The sequence below is a fragment of the Schistocerca gregaria genome, chromosome 4 (assembly GCF_023897955.1).
Source record: "Schistocerca gregaria isolate iqSchGreg1 chromosome 4, iqSchGreg1.2, whole genome shotgun sequence".
Classification (NCBI taxonomy): Eukaryota; Metazoa; Arthropoda; class Insecta; order Orthoptera; family Acrididae; genus Schistocerca; species Schistocerca gregaria.
Genome location: NC_064923.1, coordinates 90,022,890 through 90,041,672, shown reverse-complemented (window position 1 = coordinate 90,041,672; position 18,783 = coordinate 90,022,890). Strand labels below are relative to the sequence as shown.

The following is an 18,783-nucleotide window of genomic DNA, read 5'->3' as shown; positions in this document are numbered from 1 at the left end:
TGGCTTTGGGGTTAACTGAAGTCGCAAGTGTATCGTGATCGACCGACATCTCTAGGGATGCTGAAAGACAACATCCGACGCCAATGCTTCACCATAACTCCGGACATGCTTTACAGTGCTGTTCACAACATTATTCCTCGACTACAGCTATTGTTGAGGAATGATGGTGTAGATATTGAGCATTTCCTGTGAAGAACATCATCTTTGTTTTCTTACTTTGTTATGCTAATTATTGCTATTCCGATCAGATGAAGCACCATCTGTTGGTCATTTTTTGAACTTTTGTATTTTTCTAGTTCTAATAAAACCCCATGTCATTCACAGCAAGTGTGTCAATTTGTACCTCTCTATCTACATTATTCCGCGATTTATTCAGTTTTCAAATTTATACTGAGTTTTTGATCACCCGGTATTTACAGTGTGCTAGCAAACTGCTCAGAAAGCAATAATGTGAGAAAAATTTCAGACTGAAATGAGATGTTTAGTTAAGGTATCCATGATTAGTTTGTTATCGTCCTGAATGCCTAGGAATTGCGCAAATGGAATTTTGTTTAGTGTGTGTTCAAATTTTTGTATTTATATTACCAATAAGTCATTTTTATATTGCATAATAAGAGCCTTGATAAAATTAATGGTTTGAGTTTCGCTTTCTTCAATCTATTTACTCCCGCTTTCCATCCTTAAAAACAAAGAGGTGAGATTATCTACAGATTAAGTGAAGCGATTTCGTGGCATTGTCCTCTGCAGTTATTAGGAGGGAAGAAAAAGTGCACTGCTAATGCAGCCGCGACCGTTGACCGAAAAAACACTATCTTTGATCATTTGCATTTAATATCGTATTTCTCAAAGGAAATTAAAATGAAAAAAAAAAAAAAGAAGCTGAGGGCATACGGGTGCTCAGGTAGTTCCCCAATACTCGCTCTGATTCAGAACACGGAAGGACTGGGTTGGTTCACTACTGCCCCACACCCTAGCCAATGTTACGCGTTTAACCGAGCTTGAACAACGGTAGGATAAAGTCAACAATAGACCATCTCCCGAGGAACGTTGACACGGGCATTGTTCCAAATACAGGATGTATCACAAAGAATCATCGGATTAAAAAAAAAAAAAAACTATTATGTTATTTGAGATATTGGAAAGAGCAAACTCTCGAGTTTTACATGGTTCCCGCTAGGTAGCAGCAGTGTGCGCCCACTTCAGTTTTAGTGAAAATGGTATCAGGACAACAGGAAGCGTTTTGTGTTCTACGTCTTGCGCAGTGCGGGGCAGTAATAATTGTTCAGCGTGACTTTCGTATTAGGTATGGTATGGATGCTCCTACAGCACAGAGCGTTAGACGATGGCATGAACAATTCAGAGAAACAGGTTGTCTTTGTGAAGGCAAATCGCCGGGCTGTCCTCCGACACAGACGTCATAGTTTCACAAGGAGTCATCAGAAATCCGCTCGAGAGTTCAACATACCCTCGATGTCCTCCTGGCGTGTGTATCATCGACGCTTACATATGAAACCATACAAAATTCAGCTGCTGAACGATGTATCGGTCGCACTGGACCAAATGATTCAGCCTTACATTACTGGCCTCCAAGGTCACCAGAACTCGCTGTATGTGATTATTTCTCGTCGGGATTTACAAAAAATCTGTTTATGTGCCTCCGTTACCAACAACAGTGAATGAACTGAGACATCGCATAACAGCAGTTGTGGAAGCTTTAACTCAAGACATGCTCGCTGCAGTGTGGGAACGGTTTGAATACCGCACTGACAAATGCCGTGCATCTCAAGGGGGACTACTGAGCTCCTATGAACAGGTATGAAAAAAAAATTGAGTTTCCCGTTCATCAAAAAACAAAATTCATTGTATATGTTTATTAGTTTCAGAAACACAGATGTGCCAAATCGGATGATTCTTTTTGATACACCCTGTATTCTCACTTGTATTACAAATGGTTCTGAATTTTCGATGGACACTTTTAAACAAGACTGTAGCCGAAGAATGTCTGCAGATGGGCTAAACAACATTCGATAACAGTTTTATAGGAATCTCTGACTGTATTGGAAAACACGGAGCAGCTAATTTCCACACCACCATTCCAATGTCCATGTTCGAAGACCCTATCACGGTCTGTGGCCTGCCGCAGTCAGTGACTTTCCCAGTTATTACAGACAAATAAACAAGTAGCCTAGTGCAGCTAAATGCAGAATAAAAATTATAGAGTAGTGCCTTGGGCACGCGAAGAATGCACACCTGTTGAGGAGAGCGTGTTATGGTTTCTCACCTGCCCCCTGTCTGGTCGGGCTCGGATGTTGAACACTCCATACACAATGGGGTTCATGCACGAGTTGGTGCTGGCAAAAATGAACAGTCCTTTCTGCAGGCGGAAGTCTATCTTCATCGCAGAGTCTTTGTCAAACCACCACCTGCAACGAGTGAAAACTGATTCAGTGCTGTGACGATTTATGAAATGAAGGGCGTGAAAACATACACACACACACACACACACACGAAAGGTCACAACCCAAAACTTATGTACCAGTTAAGTGTTGTTATCAAAGAATAGTTTACTCCACAAAAGGAACACTGAGAAAAGCTATTATTATTTCACTTTTGCGGATCTTTACTGTGATTCACACTGAGTGGTAACGTCTGTCAAAACTAAGAGACGACATGCAGTGCAGTCTCCTTTACAACACTCTTCTCTATATGTATTCCTCACTGTCCTAACCCATGAATCAGAGGTACGTGTGACTGCAACACACGAGTAAGGTCAAATTATTTTACTGCTTGATAATCTACTGTTTAACAAAAACAAATATTAAGCCGTCTACGATGCGTAGTTTTATACTTTCAAAGCAAAACGTGTTGGCGGAAAACTCGACCGCTAGTTTCTTAGCTATGGCCACTCACATTTATTCTGTATGAAGGGTTTTCGACTCAAAAAAAGATGCATTTCTTCCAAACAAGCAGTTTTCCAAAATTTTGGGTTAACGAAGTAAAACTGCACGACAAAGAAATATAAACCTTTCCGTAGGTAACTGTCTACGGCTGTTAAATATTTAAAAGAAGAGTATTTCGGCCATGAGCTGTACAATTGTATATTATCTGTCGGTTTCAGTTATTACAACCACCTTCACAAGCGAAAAAAAGGGCGCATCTTCTGCGAAGGCGGTTGTAATAACTGAAACTGGCAGAGAATTAACATAAGCCTACAACAGTACAACTGCTGGCGCAAATATGCTTCTATCAAAAGCAAGAAATACGGTTACAGGTCAGTATGCAAAAAGATTACTTATTTACTTTGAAGTATTTAGAAGTTACAGGCGCAACATGAGAAGTATCAACTGAAGAAATTCCAATTGTAAATACGTAAATCTGGAAACCCATCACGAACGGTAGCACACGGTGTTTATGACACACTCAGTAAACGCTCAAAAATGGCTCTTCAATCTGAAAGTATAACTGACGCCATGTCTTAGGAAGCGCGACACTTGTTCACAGTGAAGATCACAACTTTTTTTTACCGACAAGCGGTTCCAATACGTGCTGGAGATCTTCTAAAGCTCTATTTAATCTGAAAGTAGTTGTGTAACTAAGAAGAGGGCTTAATAAACATACAGACTATGTAGAAAATCGTAGCCTTCATTCAACAAAATTATGACTGCTCTTCCCACTATGTCAATTAAATAATTTTACAAAGTTGCTTAAGAAACCTATAAATTATTTTTTTGCAAAGACGCTGTATCAGTACAACATGAACATCCACCCATGCACCTTGGATTCATTTTCCCCAAGAAGCCATGAAGGACAAACCTGTAAATGTTGTTATGGCTTCACAAATTAGCAATATTCTGTAACACAATATTCGAAGACAAAAATATTTATTTGTTCTTACTTTTTTACAAAAATATTTTGCCTGTAGTTTGTAGCATAGTCAACAGAAATATAATATATTTGTTTCTAGCCTTAGAGATTCTACGCACTCCCGACTCAAAAGTGAATGAGTAGCTGGCTGGCATACAGACTCATAGTGTGTTTTGTCTCAGTAGCGAAATGGCCTGATGGAAGAGTTACGTCGTGACAAGTATGTCGCGTTGCATGTCCGGATAACAACCGTCTTTGTATATCACATTTAAAATTAAAATACACTCCTGGAAATTGAAATAAGAACACCGTGAATTCATTGTCCCAGGAAAGGGGAAACTTTATTGACACATTCCTGGGGTCAGATACATCACATGATCACACTGACAGAACCACAGGCACATAGACACAGGCAACAGAGCATGCACAATGTCGGCACTAGTACAGTGTATATCCACCTTTCGCAGCAATGCAGGTTGCTATTCTCCCATGGAAACGATCGTAGAGATGCTGGATGTAGTCCTGTGGAACGGCTTGCCATGCCATTTCCACCTGGCGCCTCAGTTGGACCAGCGTTCGTGCTGGACGTGCAGACCGCGTGAGACGACGCTTCATCCAATCCCAAACATGCTCAATGGGGGACAGATCCGGAGATCTTGCTGGCCAGGGTAGTTGACTTACACCTTCTAGAGCACGTTGGGTGGCACGGGATACATGCGGACGTGCATTGTCTTGTAGGAACAGCAAGTTCCCTTGCCGGTCTAGGAATGGTAGAACGATGGGTTCGATGACGGTTTGGATGTACCGTGCACTATTCAGTGTCCCCTCGACGATCACCAGAGGTGTACGGCCAGTGTAGGAGATCGCTCCCCACACCATGATGCCGGGTGTTGGCCCTGTGTGCCTCGGTCGCATGCAGTCCTGATTGTGGCGCTCACCTGCACGGCACCAAACACGCATACGACCATCATTGGCATCAAGGCAGAAGCGACTCTCATCGCTGAAGACGACACGTCTCCATTCGTCCCTCCATTCACGCCTGTCGCGACACCACTGGAGGCGGGCTGCACGATGTTGGGGCGTGAGCGGAAGACGGCCTAACGGTGAGCGGAAGACGGCCTAACGGTGTGCGGGACCGTAGCCCAGCTTCATGGAGACGGTTGCGAATGGTCCTTGCCGATACCCCAGGAGCAACAGTGTCCCTAATTTGCTGGGAAGTGGCGGTGCGGTCCCCTACGGCACTGCGTAGGATCCTACGGTCTTGGAGTGCATCCGTGCGTCGCTGCGGTCCGGTCCCAGGTCGACGGGCACGTGCACCTTCCGCCGACCACTGGCGACAACATCGATGTACTGTGGAGACCTCACGCCCCACGTGTTGAGCAATTCGGCGGTACGTTCACCCGGCCTCCCGCATGCCCACTATACGCCCTCGCTCAAAGTCCGTCAACTGCACATACGGTTCACGTCCACGCTGTCGCGGCATGCTACCAGTGTTAAAGACTGCGATGGAGCTCCGTATGCCACGGCGACGGCGGTGCACAAATGCTGCGCAGCTAGCGCCATTCGACGGCCAACACCGCGGTTCCTGGTGTGTCCGCTGTGCCGTGCGTGTGATCATTGCTTGTACAGCCCTCTCGCAGTGTCCGGAGCAAGTATGGTGGGTCTGACACACCGGTGTCAATGTGTTCTTTTTTCCATTTCCAGGAGTGTACATTGGACACAAACGACGTTCATACAGTAATATGTTATTTCTACAATAACTATTCTATTCTGTAATGAGCAAGAAAAGTGCAATCTACAATAAACCATCTAAAGGCCGTTAAGCTGAAATTGGGCCATTGTTGGTTTTCACAGCCCGAGAGTAGCCGCCTAAGAGGCTCACCATAAGCACATGATGTAGTACGGAGTCCAGCAGATGAAAAAGACCACCACGATGATGATGGTCATCTTGAGGGTCCTGATGCGAGCTCGACCCAGGAATCCCAGACTCGAGCGCCGGAACCTGTCTGCTGTGCAAAAAAACAGAACACGGTTTGAATAATCCACCCTTTAACTAAAAAAGAAGAATAAGACGATGAAGAAGAAAAACATCGCTGATATGAAAGACATGTAAGCTACAAATAAGCGTGCAATAAGAAAATTAAATAAAGGCCAGTGTCTCAACCTACGTCCACTCCCATCCCTTCACTTGCAACATCTGCAATGATGCTCACCCTACTTCTCCGCCAAGTGTAGGTCCACCCGTCAAACCTGAATTAACCGTACCTATCCATCTTATTGACCATCCTGTCCATCCCAACTACTCCCTCTGTCCACATCACTGCTGAAGACATCATCCGTTTCCTTACTATCATCCTCCAAAATACCCACCGCTTCCAACGACCCCACATCCTTCAAAAAATCTACCTCCTTCAAAAATGGATCTCAGCACTACGCGACCTGAGGTCATCAGTCCCCTAGAACTTAGAACTACTTAAACCTAGCTAACAAAAGGGCATTACACACATCCATGTCCGAGGCAGGATTCGAACCTGCGACCATAGCAGTCGCGCGGTTTCTCACTCGTTGCCCACTCAGTATTGCACCTGAACACCTAAGTCACATACTCCTGCAACCAGGTCCACTAGATCCACTTCATCTTAATCTGCCTAGAAACCCTCATATAAACCTCTTTAAACCTAGTCCTTGCAACCTGATTCCCAGCATCTCACTAGAGTGCGAAGCACTACTGCGTCCTATATAGCGACATCTGCTCTCTACCCGCCGACAATCCCCTTTTTTGGCATACCCTATCCGAATACAACATTGACATCTTCATCATTAACGAAATGTTCCCCACAACCACGGACACCATCCACACACCTCCATGTATCCTGAACCTATATTTTTGCCACTGACCTCAACATCCACTGTAGATCCCCTGCAGAACTCTAGTGGTGCCATCAGTTTACTGAATCCTTCCATAACAACACTGCCCCCATCCCAAAGCACTCCCATCCTGAAAGCAACAGCATCCCAAATGTCATCATAGCATCTCCCAACCTCCTTCGACACCTCACTGCGTAAGTCCTTGATACAAATGGAAATTACCATCTATTTGTCCTCCCCACCATTTCGCACCCCATGCAGCCTATCCCAATTCCATCGAAAAGTTGTCCACAACTATTCCCATCCCAAATGGAATGCCTACCAGAAATCCACAGATACCCAGATTGGAAGCCACCCCCAGGCTTCCAGCAACCTGATGATATACCTCATACCACAGCCTTCCTGCAACAGTCCTTGTCAGATGCTACCTCTGCTCATATTCCTACGAAAGCCATGTATCCTCATCACTCCACTCTCCCACCACAAGCTGTGCTCCTTCTCTGTGAGCCTCATCACTTATATCACTCCCTCCTCCATACTCGTGACCAGAAAACACTCACAGCAGCACATTATAAATTTATCGTTGCCAGACATGCACCAGTCTCAATGTTACACAGCCATTAGTTCTTCCTAGTACTGAAAATGGGGAGGCTTGCATGCATCAGCGATACAGATAGCCGTACCGTAGGTGTAACCACAATGGAGGGGTATCTGTTGAGAGACCAGGCAAACGTGTGGTTCCTGAAGAGGGGCAGCAGCCTTTCTAGTAGTTGCAAGGGCAACAGTCTGAATGATTGACTGATCTGGCATTGTAACACTAACCAAAACAGCCTTGATGTGCTGGTACTGCGAACGGCTGAAAGCAAGGGGAAACTAGAGCTGTAATTTTTCCCGAGGGCATGCAGCTTTACTGTATGATTAAAAGATGATAGCGTCCTCTTGGGTAAAATATTCCGGAGGTAAAATAGTCCCCCATTCGGATCTCCGGGCGGGGACTACTCAAGAGGATGTCGTTATCAGAAGAAAGAAAACTGGCGTTCTACGGATCGGAGCGTGGAATGTCAGATCCTTTAATCGGCCAGGTAGGTTAGAAAATTTAAAAAGGGAAATGAATATGTTAAAGTTAGATATAGTGGGAATTAGTGAAGTTCGGTGGCAGGAGGAACAAAACTACTGGTCAGGTGACTGCAGGGTTATAAACACAAAATCAAATAGGGGTAATGCAGGAGTAGGTTTAATAATGAATAAAAAAATAGGAATGCGGGTAAGCTACTACAAACAACATAGTGAACGCATTATTGTGGCCAATATAGATACGAAGCCCATGCCTACTACAGTAGTACAAGTTTATATGCCAACTAGCTCTGCAGATGACGAAGAAATTGAAGAAATGTATGATGAAATAAAAGAAATTATTCAGATAGTGAAGGGTGACGAAAATTTAATAGTCATGGGTGACTGGAATTCGGTAGTAAGAAAAGGGAGAGGAGGAAATGTAGTAGGTGAATATGGATTGGGGCTAAGAAATGAAAGAGGATGCCGCCTGGTAGAATTTTGCACAGAGCGCAACTTAATTTATGGTTCAAGAACCATAAAAGAAGGCTGTACACATGGAAGAAGCTTGAAGATACTGACAGGTTTCAGATAGATTATATAATGGTAATACAGAGATTTAGGAACCAGGTTTTAAATTGTAAGACATTTTCAGGGGCATATGTGGACTCTGAATACAATCTATTGGTTATGACCTGCAGATTAAAACTGAAGAAACTGCAAAAAGGTGGGAATTTAAGGAGATTGGACCTAGATAAACGTTGTACAGAGTTTCAGGGAGAGCATAAGGGAATAATTGTCAGGAATGGGGGAAAGAAATACAGTAGAAGAAGGATGGGTAGCTTTGAGGGATGAAATAGTCAAGGCAGCAGAGGATCATGTAGGTAAAAAGACGAGGGCTAGTAGAAATTCTTGGGTAACAGAATATATATTGAATTTAATTGATGAAAGGAGAAAATATAAAAATGCAATAAATGAAGCAGGCAAAAAGGAATACAAAGGTCTTTAAAATGAGATCGACAGGAAGTGCAAAGTGGCTAAGCAGGGATGGCTAGAGGACAAATGTAAGGATGTAAAGGCTTATCTCAGTACAGGTAAAATAGATACTGCCTACAGGAAAATTAAAGAGATCTTTAGAGATAAGAGAACCACTTGTATGAACATCAAGAGCTTAGACGGAAACCCAGTTCTAAGCAAAGAAGGGAAAGCAGAAAGGTGGAAGGAGTATATAGAGAGTCTATACAAGGGCGATGTACTTGAGGACAATATTATCTAAATGGAAGAGGATGTAGATGAAGATGAAATGGGAGATATAATACTGTGTGAAGAGTTTGACAGAGTACTGAAAGACCTGAGTCGAAACAAGGCCCCGGGAGTAGACAACAATCCATTAGAACTACTGACGGCCTTGGGAGAGCCAGTCCTGACAAAACTCTACCATGTGGTGAGCAAGATGTGTGAAACAGGCGAAATACCCTCAGATTTCAAGAAGAATTTAATAATCCCAATCCCAAAGAAAGGTGTTGACAGATGTGAAAACTACCGAACTATCAGTTTAATAAGTCACAGTTGCAAAATACTAGCGCGAATTCTTTACAGACGAATGGAAAAACTAGTAGAAGCCGACCTCGGGGAAGATCAGTTTGGATTCCGTAGAGATGTTGGAATACGTGAGGCAATACTGACCCTACGACTTACCTTAGAAGCTAGATTAAGGAAGGGCAAACCTACGTTTCTAGCATTTGTAGACTTAGAGAAAGCTTTTGACAATGTTGACTGGAATACTCTCTTTCAAATTCTGAAGGTGGCAGGGGTAAAATACAGGGAGCTAAAGGCTATTTACAATTTGTACAGAAACCAGATGGCAGTTAAAATAGTCGAGGGACACGAAAGGGAAGCAGTGGTTGGGAAGGGAATGAGACAAGGTTGTAGCCTCTCGCCGATGTTATTCAATCTGTACATCGAGCAAGCAGTGCAGGAAACAAAAAATTCGGATTAGGTATTAAAATCCATGGAGAAGAAATAAAAACTTTGAGGTTCGCCAATGACATTGTAATTCTATCAGAGACAGCAAAGGACTTGGAAGAGCAGTTAAATGGAACGGACAGTGTCTTGAAAGGAGGATATAAGATGAACATCAACAAAAGCAAAACGAATGTAGCCGAATTAAGTCGGGTGATGCTGAGGGAATTAGATTAGGTAATGAGACACTTAAAGTAGTAAAGGAGTTTTGCTATTTGGGGAGCAAAATAAATGATGATGGTCGAAGTAGAGAGGATATAAAATGTAAACTGGCAATGGCAAGGAAAGTGTTTCTGAAGAAGAGAAATTTGTTAATATCGAGTGTAGATTTAAGTGTCAGGAAGTCAATTCTGAAAGTATTTGTATGGAGTGGAAGTGTAAGATGGACGATAAATAGTTTGGACAAGAAGAGAATAGCTTTTGAAATGTGGTGCTACAGAAGAATGCTGAAGATTAGATGGGTAGATTACATAACTAATGAGTAAGTATTGAATAGGATTGGGGAGAAGAGAAGTTTGTGGCACAACTTGACTAGAAGAAGGGATCGGTTGGTAGGACATGTTCTGTGGCATCAAGGAATCAACAATTGAGTATTTGAGGGCAGCGTGGAGGGTAAAAATCGTTGAGGGAGACCAAGAGATGAATAGACTTAGCAGATTCAGGAGGATGTAGGTTGCAGTAGGTACTGGGAGATGAAGAAGCTTGCACCAGATAGAGTTGCATGGAGAGCTGCATCAAACCAGTCTCAGGACTGAATACCACAACAACAACAGTACTGAAAAGCATTCCACTGACGTATCTGGCATCCACCATATCCCTCACAACCCGATCCTTCAAAACTGTCCCTTACCTTTTGACTTGAACAAAGCCAGTCACTTTGCATCCTATCTCTCTGACATGTTCTCCATCTCTGACGACCCATCAGTTAGACTACTCTCAACTCCATACTGTCCCTGAATGCACATATACCACAGTCCCATCCCTGGATCCCAACATCCAGTACTTGAACAAAATGCCAGAAGCAGAATTACACATCCAATCAAAGCACAAGACATAAAACAAGTACTACACAGAAAACACAACACACACCCTGATCATGACTGTATTACCTATCGTCACTTCAAGGAATGCCCTACCTCTTTTTTCATACACTTGAAATCCTGTATACCACTATCCTCTCCACAGGCTACTATCCTGATCTGTGGAAACCTCAAACTAAACAAATCCCCCACCTCCTCATACTCCCCGTACCCCAATCTGCCTCACATCAGTGTCTAGCAAGGCCTCTGAATCCAACCTCTCCCAATGCATCCACCACTATCTAAACCAACACTATCCGCTTCCTATCACCCAGTTTGCCTTCTGTCCTCTGCTGATGATCAACACTTGAATCTCACCCATCTCCTATCCAAACAGTTCAACAGCCGTGAAGACAATTTCTTTTTCTCCCTTGACTTTGAGAATGCATACGACTGTGTGTGGCATTCTGGTCTCCAAACTACAGACACACACTGCCAATCAACTGTTTCCCCTTTCGCATCCTTCCTCTCCAATCGCCCATCATATGTCATTGTTAACAATACCAATTCCCATGCCTTCCACCCCACTGCAGGAGTACAACAAGGTTCCGTTCTCTCTCCTCTCTGTTATCTCTTATACACTGCAATGTACCAAAACCACCTCCTCCCAACCACCTCCTTCAGTATGCTGATGACGCCGTTTCCCTCACCCTCTCTCCTACAGTCCAGACATTCCTAGGATCCCTCCAAATCCACATCAATCAGTTTACCTCCTGGTGTAACCAACTGCTCCTTAACATTTACTCCTCCAAAACCCAGGCAATAATTATAGGATGTATTACATGCACCTTCTGTCTCCATGACAGACTAAATAAAATGCTAAAAGACCTTGTACAAACCTTCGACAGACAACAAACATGGAAACCTCACTTACTATCCATCCAAAAGAAAGTCCACAATAGACTAAAAGTACTAACTTGGGGGGTTCCACCCATGCACTGTAAATTCCATCTACAAATCCGCAATCCATCCCATCTTTTTCTATGCAAATGTTGCATGGATCTCTTCCTCTACAAAGTTCTATACATCCATCCATATCCTTGAATGCCATGCTCTCCATCTCTCTTTTCCCATTCATATACCTTGCCCCACAGGGATTCTTTACCAATACATCAAATTCCCACCTATCCTCACTCACATTGAACACCTCCAAATAACCTACACCATATGTAAACTTGACTCCAACAATTTTACCTTGCCGCTCTCCTTTCCAGTCCAAGCGCACTGCCATGCCTGTATTTACACATCCCATCTACCCTTCACCTGCACACCACCATATCTTCTCCAAAATAAATTTAAACCATCTCCCTCTCCCAGACCACAAACTCTGCCCTGATATATACCCATCCTACCAACTCTAAATCCATACCACCGAATCCACCGCCCCCCCCCTCCCACTCGGGGTTCTCTCCTCTTCCTCTCCCCCTACGTCACCTCATCCTACCGCCTTCACACCTCATTCTACTCTCCAGTATACAACTTCCAATACCAGCTGCCAATCTCTATTTGATCCCATAGCCAACCCCGTCTTATTTCCACCTCTCCCCAGTTTGATGTCTTCACCATCACCACTTCCCTCTCTCCCTACATATCCAACCTTCTTTTCATCTACAATTCAGCGTCCCAGGGCAAGTCCTGTTCCAGCTATGGAGAAAGTGCACGGTGCTCCGTTTTTAATGGTCAGCGTATCTTTTGTTGCGTTCAGAGCTTCACCGGTGTTTTTCCAAGCGTCTAGTGTTGAAGTGTTTGTCAAGTGTCTTTAACTGCGCTGTCCATCCACGTTTTATCACTGTTTTTAAACAATTCATGGCGACAGGACTATGTTATTTACATTTCTCCCGTTTATGTCACTTTTTAATACTTTAAATTCATAATACATGTTTCTCCTTGTTTGCGGTTTGTAGCATCTAAGTTAGTGCTAAGTCCTACTTATTTGTACCGATGCCAGTCCCCCTCCCTCAACCATCATAGGGCGACGGGGGTGAAATAACAATAAAGGGGAAAAATACGAGTTTCCAAGTTCAGCAAGTTAAAAGTGCAGTAGTGTAGACAACAAGATGAGAGAGGGAACAACTAAAACATCCCCAAATGAAGTATGCTCCTTCTTCATGCAGTTTATTGATCAGATTCCCCAAAACTTCACTGAACGTCGTCTGTCCTTTCCTTCGGCACTTGCGGTGTTGATCTCTTGGATCGCTAAATCAGCTATGATACTTACGGGTATATTCCTGTATCAGAAACATTACATTCTGAGCAGATAACTTGCGGGAATGCAGTGGGGTTACATCGTCGACAACCGCCAATATTTCGGCAGGAGCACACACTGCCATTTCCAAGGCAAAACAGCAGCAAGTAAGCGCTATGCAAGTCAATTTAAAACATCAGTTTTCAGAGAACGGCGATCGAAACACTTCACATAATATATCCACAAAATACGACCAATCCTGTTCCAAATGATCCCTGCGCAGGGCAAAAAGGCGGTAAACTTTGGTGGTACTCCGGTATTATAATCACTCACGCGATGCAACGTTCGTTGATAGAGCAAAGCACGTTTAATCTGTCTCACTGTAACCATTCTGACGAAACGTGACTTGAAATGGGCTATCTCAGCTGTCAAACTCTCATGGTGATAACTATCACCCTGCAGATATAAGTCAGTATGAGTAGGATTCCTATAAACGGCATGTCCCAACATACCTCACCGTTGAATATTAATCTCGCGATCGACAACTTCTGACGTCGTTCATTTTTGGTTTGTGATGACGCTAGTGTGTGTGTGTGTGTGTGTGTGTGTGTGTGTGTGTGTGTGTTCTCTTTAGAGAGTTTCTCTGAAAACAGAGGTTTTGCGAGGTTTTAAAGGTGAACGAAAGGGTGACGGTCGGAAAAACTCTAAAATATTTTTTATTACGTAATTCGAATGTGTATACTGTACATCGAAGAATTATTTCCCAAAAATTATGGCCGAACTCCAAAAAGATTACATTTAATGCGCGTGGCAAATGCACTTCAAATCAAAATCGATGGTGAAATGCGCCGATTCTGTGGAGACAGAGCCGCCAGCTACGATGCGATCAGTGGCGAAGAGTTTTGAGGACGAAAATGAGGGCTTTTCAGGTCAAAGAAGCAGAAAGCGGCCATCCACTAGCGGGGGCGATAGTCGTTATGGGCTAGGCATCGATGATATCCTATACATTTGTAGCTTTGTCCTTTTTTTTATATGACAAATATGTGTCAAACTTCGGACGCATTTTTCTCAAAACCATGTTTTTCGGCATAGTTGTCTCCTACACTACAATTTTCATTCAATTTTAATGATTTCTGATCTCCCTTGAAGCATTTGAATTTTCTTCAGTTCATCGATTTTTTATGTTGATATTTAGCATATTTTTGCTGAAAAAAGAGGGGTCGAAAAACGGACAGTTTTTCAAATATTCTACAACTTCGTCAAAAAATTTTTTCTACCCATCCCTACGATGAACTAAAATTAGATATGTAAGGGTCAGGATTATACGAGAATGGTTCAATAAGTAATGCCTCACATTTCTTTTCTTAGAACATATTTATTGTTGTTGTTGTTGTGGTCTTCAGTCCTGAGACTGGTTTGATGCAGCTCTCCATGCTACTCTATCCTGTGAAAGCTTCTTCATCTCACAGTACCTACTGCAACCTAAATCCTTCTGAATCTGCTTAGTATATTCATCTCTTGGTCTCCCTCTACGATTTTTACCCTCCACGCTGCCCTCCAACAATAAATTGGTGAGCCCTTGATGCCTCAGAACATGTCCTACCAACCGATCCCTTCTTCTGGTCAAGTTGTGCCACAAACTTCTCTTCTCCCCAATCCTATTCAATACTTCCTCATTAGTTATGTGATCCACCCATCTAATCTTCAGCATTCTTCTGTAACACCACATTTCGAAAGCTTCTAATCTCTTCTTGTCCAAACTATTTATCGTCCATGTTTCACTTCCATACATGGCTACACTCCATACAAATACTTTCAGAAATGACTTCCTCACACTTAAATCAATACTCGATGTTAACAAATTTCTCTTCTTCAGAAACGCTTTCCTTGCCATTGCCAGTCTACATTTTATATCCTCTCTACTTCGACCATCATCAGTTATTTTGGTCCCCAAATAGCAAAAGTCCTTTACTACTTTAAGTGTCTCATTTCCTAATCTAATTCCCTCAGCATCACCCGACTTAATTCGACTACATTCCATTATCCTAGTTTTGCTTTTGTTGATGTTCATCTTATATCCTCCTTTCAAGACACTGTCCATTCCATTCAACTGCTTTTCCAAGTCCGTTCCTGTCTCTGACAGAATTACAATGTCATCGGCGAACATCAAAGTTTTTATTTCTTCTCCATGGACTTTAATACCTACTCTGAAATTTTGTTTTGTTTCCTTTACTGGTTGCTCAATATACAGATTGAATAACATCGGGGATAAGCTACAACAATGTCTCACTCCCTTCCCGACCACTGCCTCCCTTTCATGCCCCTCAACTCTTATAACTGCCATCTGGTTTCTGTACAAATTGTAAATAGCTTTTCGCTCCCTGTATTTTACCCCTGCCTCCTTTAGAATTTGAAAGAGAGTATTCCAATCAACATTGTCAAAAGCTTTCTCTAAGTCTACAAATGCTAGAAACGTAGGTTTGCCTTTCCTTAATCTTTCTTCTAAGATAAGTCGTAAGGTCAGTATTGCCTCACGTGTTCCAGTATTTCTAAGGAATGCAAACTGATCTTTCCCGAGGTCGGCTTCTACTAGTTTTTCCATTCGTCTGTAGAGAATTCGTGTTAGTATTTTGCAGCTGTAACTTATTAAACTGATGGTTCGTTAATTTTCACATCTGTCAACACCTGCTTTCTTTGAGATTGGAATTATTATATTCTTCTTGAAGTCTGAGGGTATTTCGCCTGTTTCATACATCTTGCTGACCACATGGTAGAGTTTTGTCAGGACTGGCTCTCCCAAGGCCGTCAGTAGTTCCAATGGAATGTTGTCTACTCCGGGGGCTTTGTTTCGACTCGGGTCTTTCACTGCTCTGTCAAATTCTGCACGCAGTATCGTATCTCCCATTTCATCCTCTTCTATTTCCATAATATTGTCATCAAGTACATCGCCCTTGTATAGACCCTCTATATACTTCTTCCACCTTTCTGCTTTCCCTTCTTTGCTTAGAACTGGGTTTCCATCAGAGCTCTTGATGTTCATACAAGTGGTTCTCTTTTCTCCAAAGGTCTTTTTAATTTTCCTGTAGGCAGTATCTGTCTTACCCCTAGTGAAATAAGCTTCTACATCCTTACATTTGTCCTCTAGCCATCCCTGCTGAGCCATTTTGCATTTCCTGTCGATCTCATTTTTGCGACGTTTGTCTTTATTGTTAAGAGTCAGAATTCGGCGACAATTTGCATCATCATGTCTTGTCCGTGTTCTGTTTTTGTACATAGTCTCCATCGCGTTCTATGGCCGTACGCCAACATTGTCCTGTAGGAGAGCCGTGTTTTCACTCCATGACTGACAGCTTTCGTCTCCCGTAACGATCCGTGGCCGAAAGGCCTCTCCGTCGGTCTCAAAACGCTACAGCAATTCAGATGAAATGACCTTTCTTTGACTCTTGTTGTCCGCTGTGAGCATTCGTGGTAACCATCGTGTGCACCTCTTTGAATACCCGACAGTCTCGATCACTGCAGACGCACTTCCAATGCTGACCGACGACTGTAGAGCCAATTGTCGAGTAGTGATGCGCCGGTCATCACGAATAATGACATCCGCACGATTCAGCATGTCTGGAGCAGTGGCTGTGACAGGACGTCCCGAGCCTGGCTGGTCATGGAGCTCTGTTTCTGCAGTTCCTGAGGCTGTACCTTCCTTTACCCATCGCCCAACTGTACTCCTATCAAATGCGGCATCGCCATACAGAGCACACAATCGTTGTTGGAAGTTCACCACGGTTTCTTTTTCTGCACACAGGAACTCAATAACAGCATGCTGCTTGAACGTGAGTCGTATATAGACGCTGTACTACGGCTCTGCCATCTGCAGAATGGTTCGAAACTTCACCGACGCACAGAACAAACATCAAATGTGAAGAAACAACAAGGACGTTTGTCTGTGTACAGGGTGACTATAATTAAAGTTAAACTTTCAAAACGCTGTAGAAATAACACTACTGGTCAGAATGACGTCAAATTGCAACGGAATGTTATCGGTGAAAGGGGGGGGGGGGGGGGGGGGAAGTATGGCAGAAGAAAAAAATAGTGTGAAAATTGATCAATAGATGGCGCTGTATGTATTAGAACACGTAAATGAAAACACCTGTCATGCTCACGATCCACTGAATTTGGTATAAACACGGTACACGGTTTTTCCTCCTTTCGCGACTGCGACGTTCGCCATGACTTTGTCAATGCAGGATCGCGCTCTGTTTGTAAAACTATTACAAGACTGATGGCTGTGCACACGTCGCTTTGCAGAAGTTACGGACACTGAAGGGTTTGAAAAAAGGCGTTGGTCCGATGAATGCTGTGGGTCTCGAAAAAATGATTCAGAAATTCTAAAAGACTGGTTCTTTTGGTGTGCAGCCTGGTAGAGGGAGGAAAAGAATTAAATTCAAAATTAACAGCCTCAGTTGCGCAGTTACCTAGATTTACCTAGGTTTCAATTGGAATAACCCAACCTTCTTCAGAATTACACTTACTAATGTTGTCCATAAATGATTTCCAGTACAACACTCGTGCCTGCAGCATCGCGGTCGGGAAGTGGGGTTCAGGCAGCTTCAGTTAAGTTTTTAAAATATGACTTCACTTGGTGTACTTGTATTTTTAGTTTGACAATATCCATTATGGACAAACATTAGTAAGTGTAATTCTGAAGAAGGTTGGGTTATCCCAATTGAAACCTAGGTAAATCTAGGTAACTCCGCAACTGAGGCTGTTAATTTTGAATGTAATATTTATACAGTTGCTGACAGGGCCGCGAAATGCTGAAAGTATTGAGGAAAAGAATTGTTTCTACGTCAGTGGCAGCAGTGGCCATAGCAATGCAGGAGGAGACGAGTGACGGTGTGCAAACGTGTGGTGCACGGAGAATTGCCCGAAGATTGGACGTACTCGTGAGCACGGCGCGTAAAATCCTACGAAACATCCATCTTTGCTATCCATTCAAAATTACCCACGTGCACGAGCTGATACCTGTTGACCTGCCAGCTTTAGAATTTCTTGCTCTTATGGAGGTGGACAATGATTGGCTGTAGAAGATTTTGTGGACAGACGAAGCCCAGTTCTATCTGACAGGATACGCCAATACACAGAATTGTGGAATGTGTGCAACGGAAAATCCACATGCAAATCAACCAGTACCACTTCATCCTGAAAAGGTCACTGTTCGGCATTACAGCATCGATTAACAATCATAGGGCCATATTTTTTTCGAAGAGACAGAAGCTTCCGGTCATGTTGCCTGTACCGTCACTGGCAAGCGGTATCAGCGCGTCGTTTCAGCTCTCCAACAGCGTCGATGTGTGGACGGGATCATTTTTACGCAAGATGGCGCACCTCCGCAAATCCAGTTAAGCAGCTGCTGAATCGCCATTTCGGAAATGCTAGAATTATCAGCCGCCACTTCCCTACAGCCTGTCCATAATGATCACCTGATCTTAATCCGTGTGACTTCTGGCTGTGGGGCTACCTGAAAGATGTTGTGTTCAGAGCTCCGATTGCAAACTTAGCTGCACTGAAGACACACATTGCGCAACATATTCTGAACGTGACCCGGGGAACACTTCGATCAGTTGTGAACATGCTGTTACTCAATTTCGACTTGTTGCACAAAACGGTGGACAGCACATTGAACATGTCTGCTCCAGTCGCACGGAAATTGCTAAT

At 43.3% G+C, this 18,783-nt stretch overlaps 1 protein-coding gene across 15 annotated transcripts in view; it reads right to left on the bottom strand.

Moving 5' to 3' along the window:
* LOC126266656 (adipokinetic hormone/corazonin-related peptide receptor variant I-like) overlaps positions 1 to 18,783 on the bottom strand; it is a 1,027,110-nt gene that overhangs the window by 69,783 nt on the left and 938,544 nt on the right. For 5 of the 15 annotated variants that reach the window (XM_049971057.1, XM_049971056.1, XM_049971055.1 and 2 more), the window contains 2 exons: positions 5,747 to 5,873; positions 2,251 to 2,423 (listed from right to left, as the gene is read on the bottom strand). In XM_049971057.1, coding sequence (XP_049827014.1) covers positions 2,251 to 2,423; positions 5,747 to 5,873 — 300 coding nt within the window. The remainder of the gene's footprint in view (positions 1 to 2,250; positions 2,424 to 5,746; positions 5,874 to 18,783) is intronic. The other 10 variants (XM_049971059.1, XM_049971062.1, XM_049971061.1 and 7 more) reach the window with 3 other exon arrangements.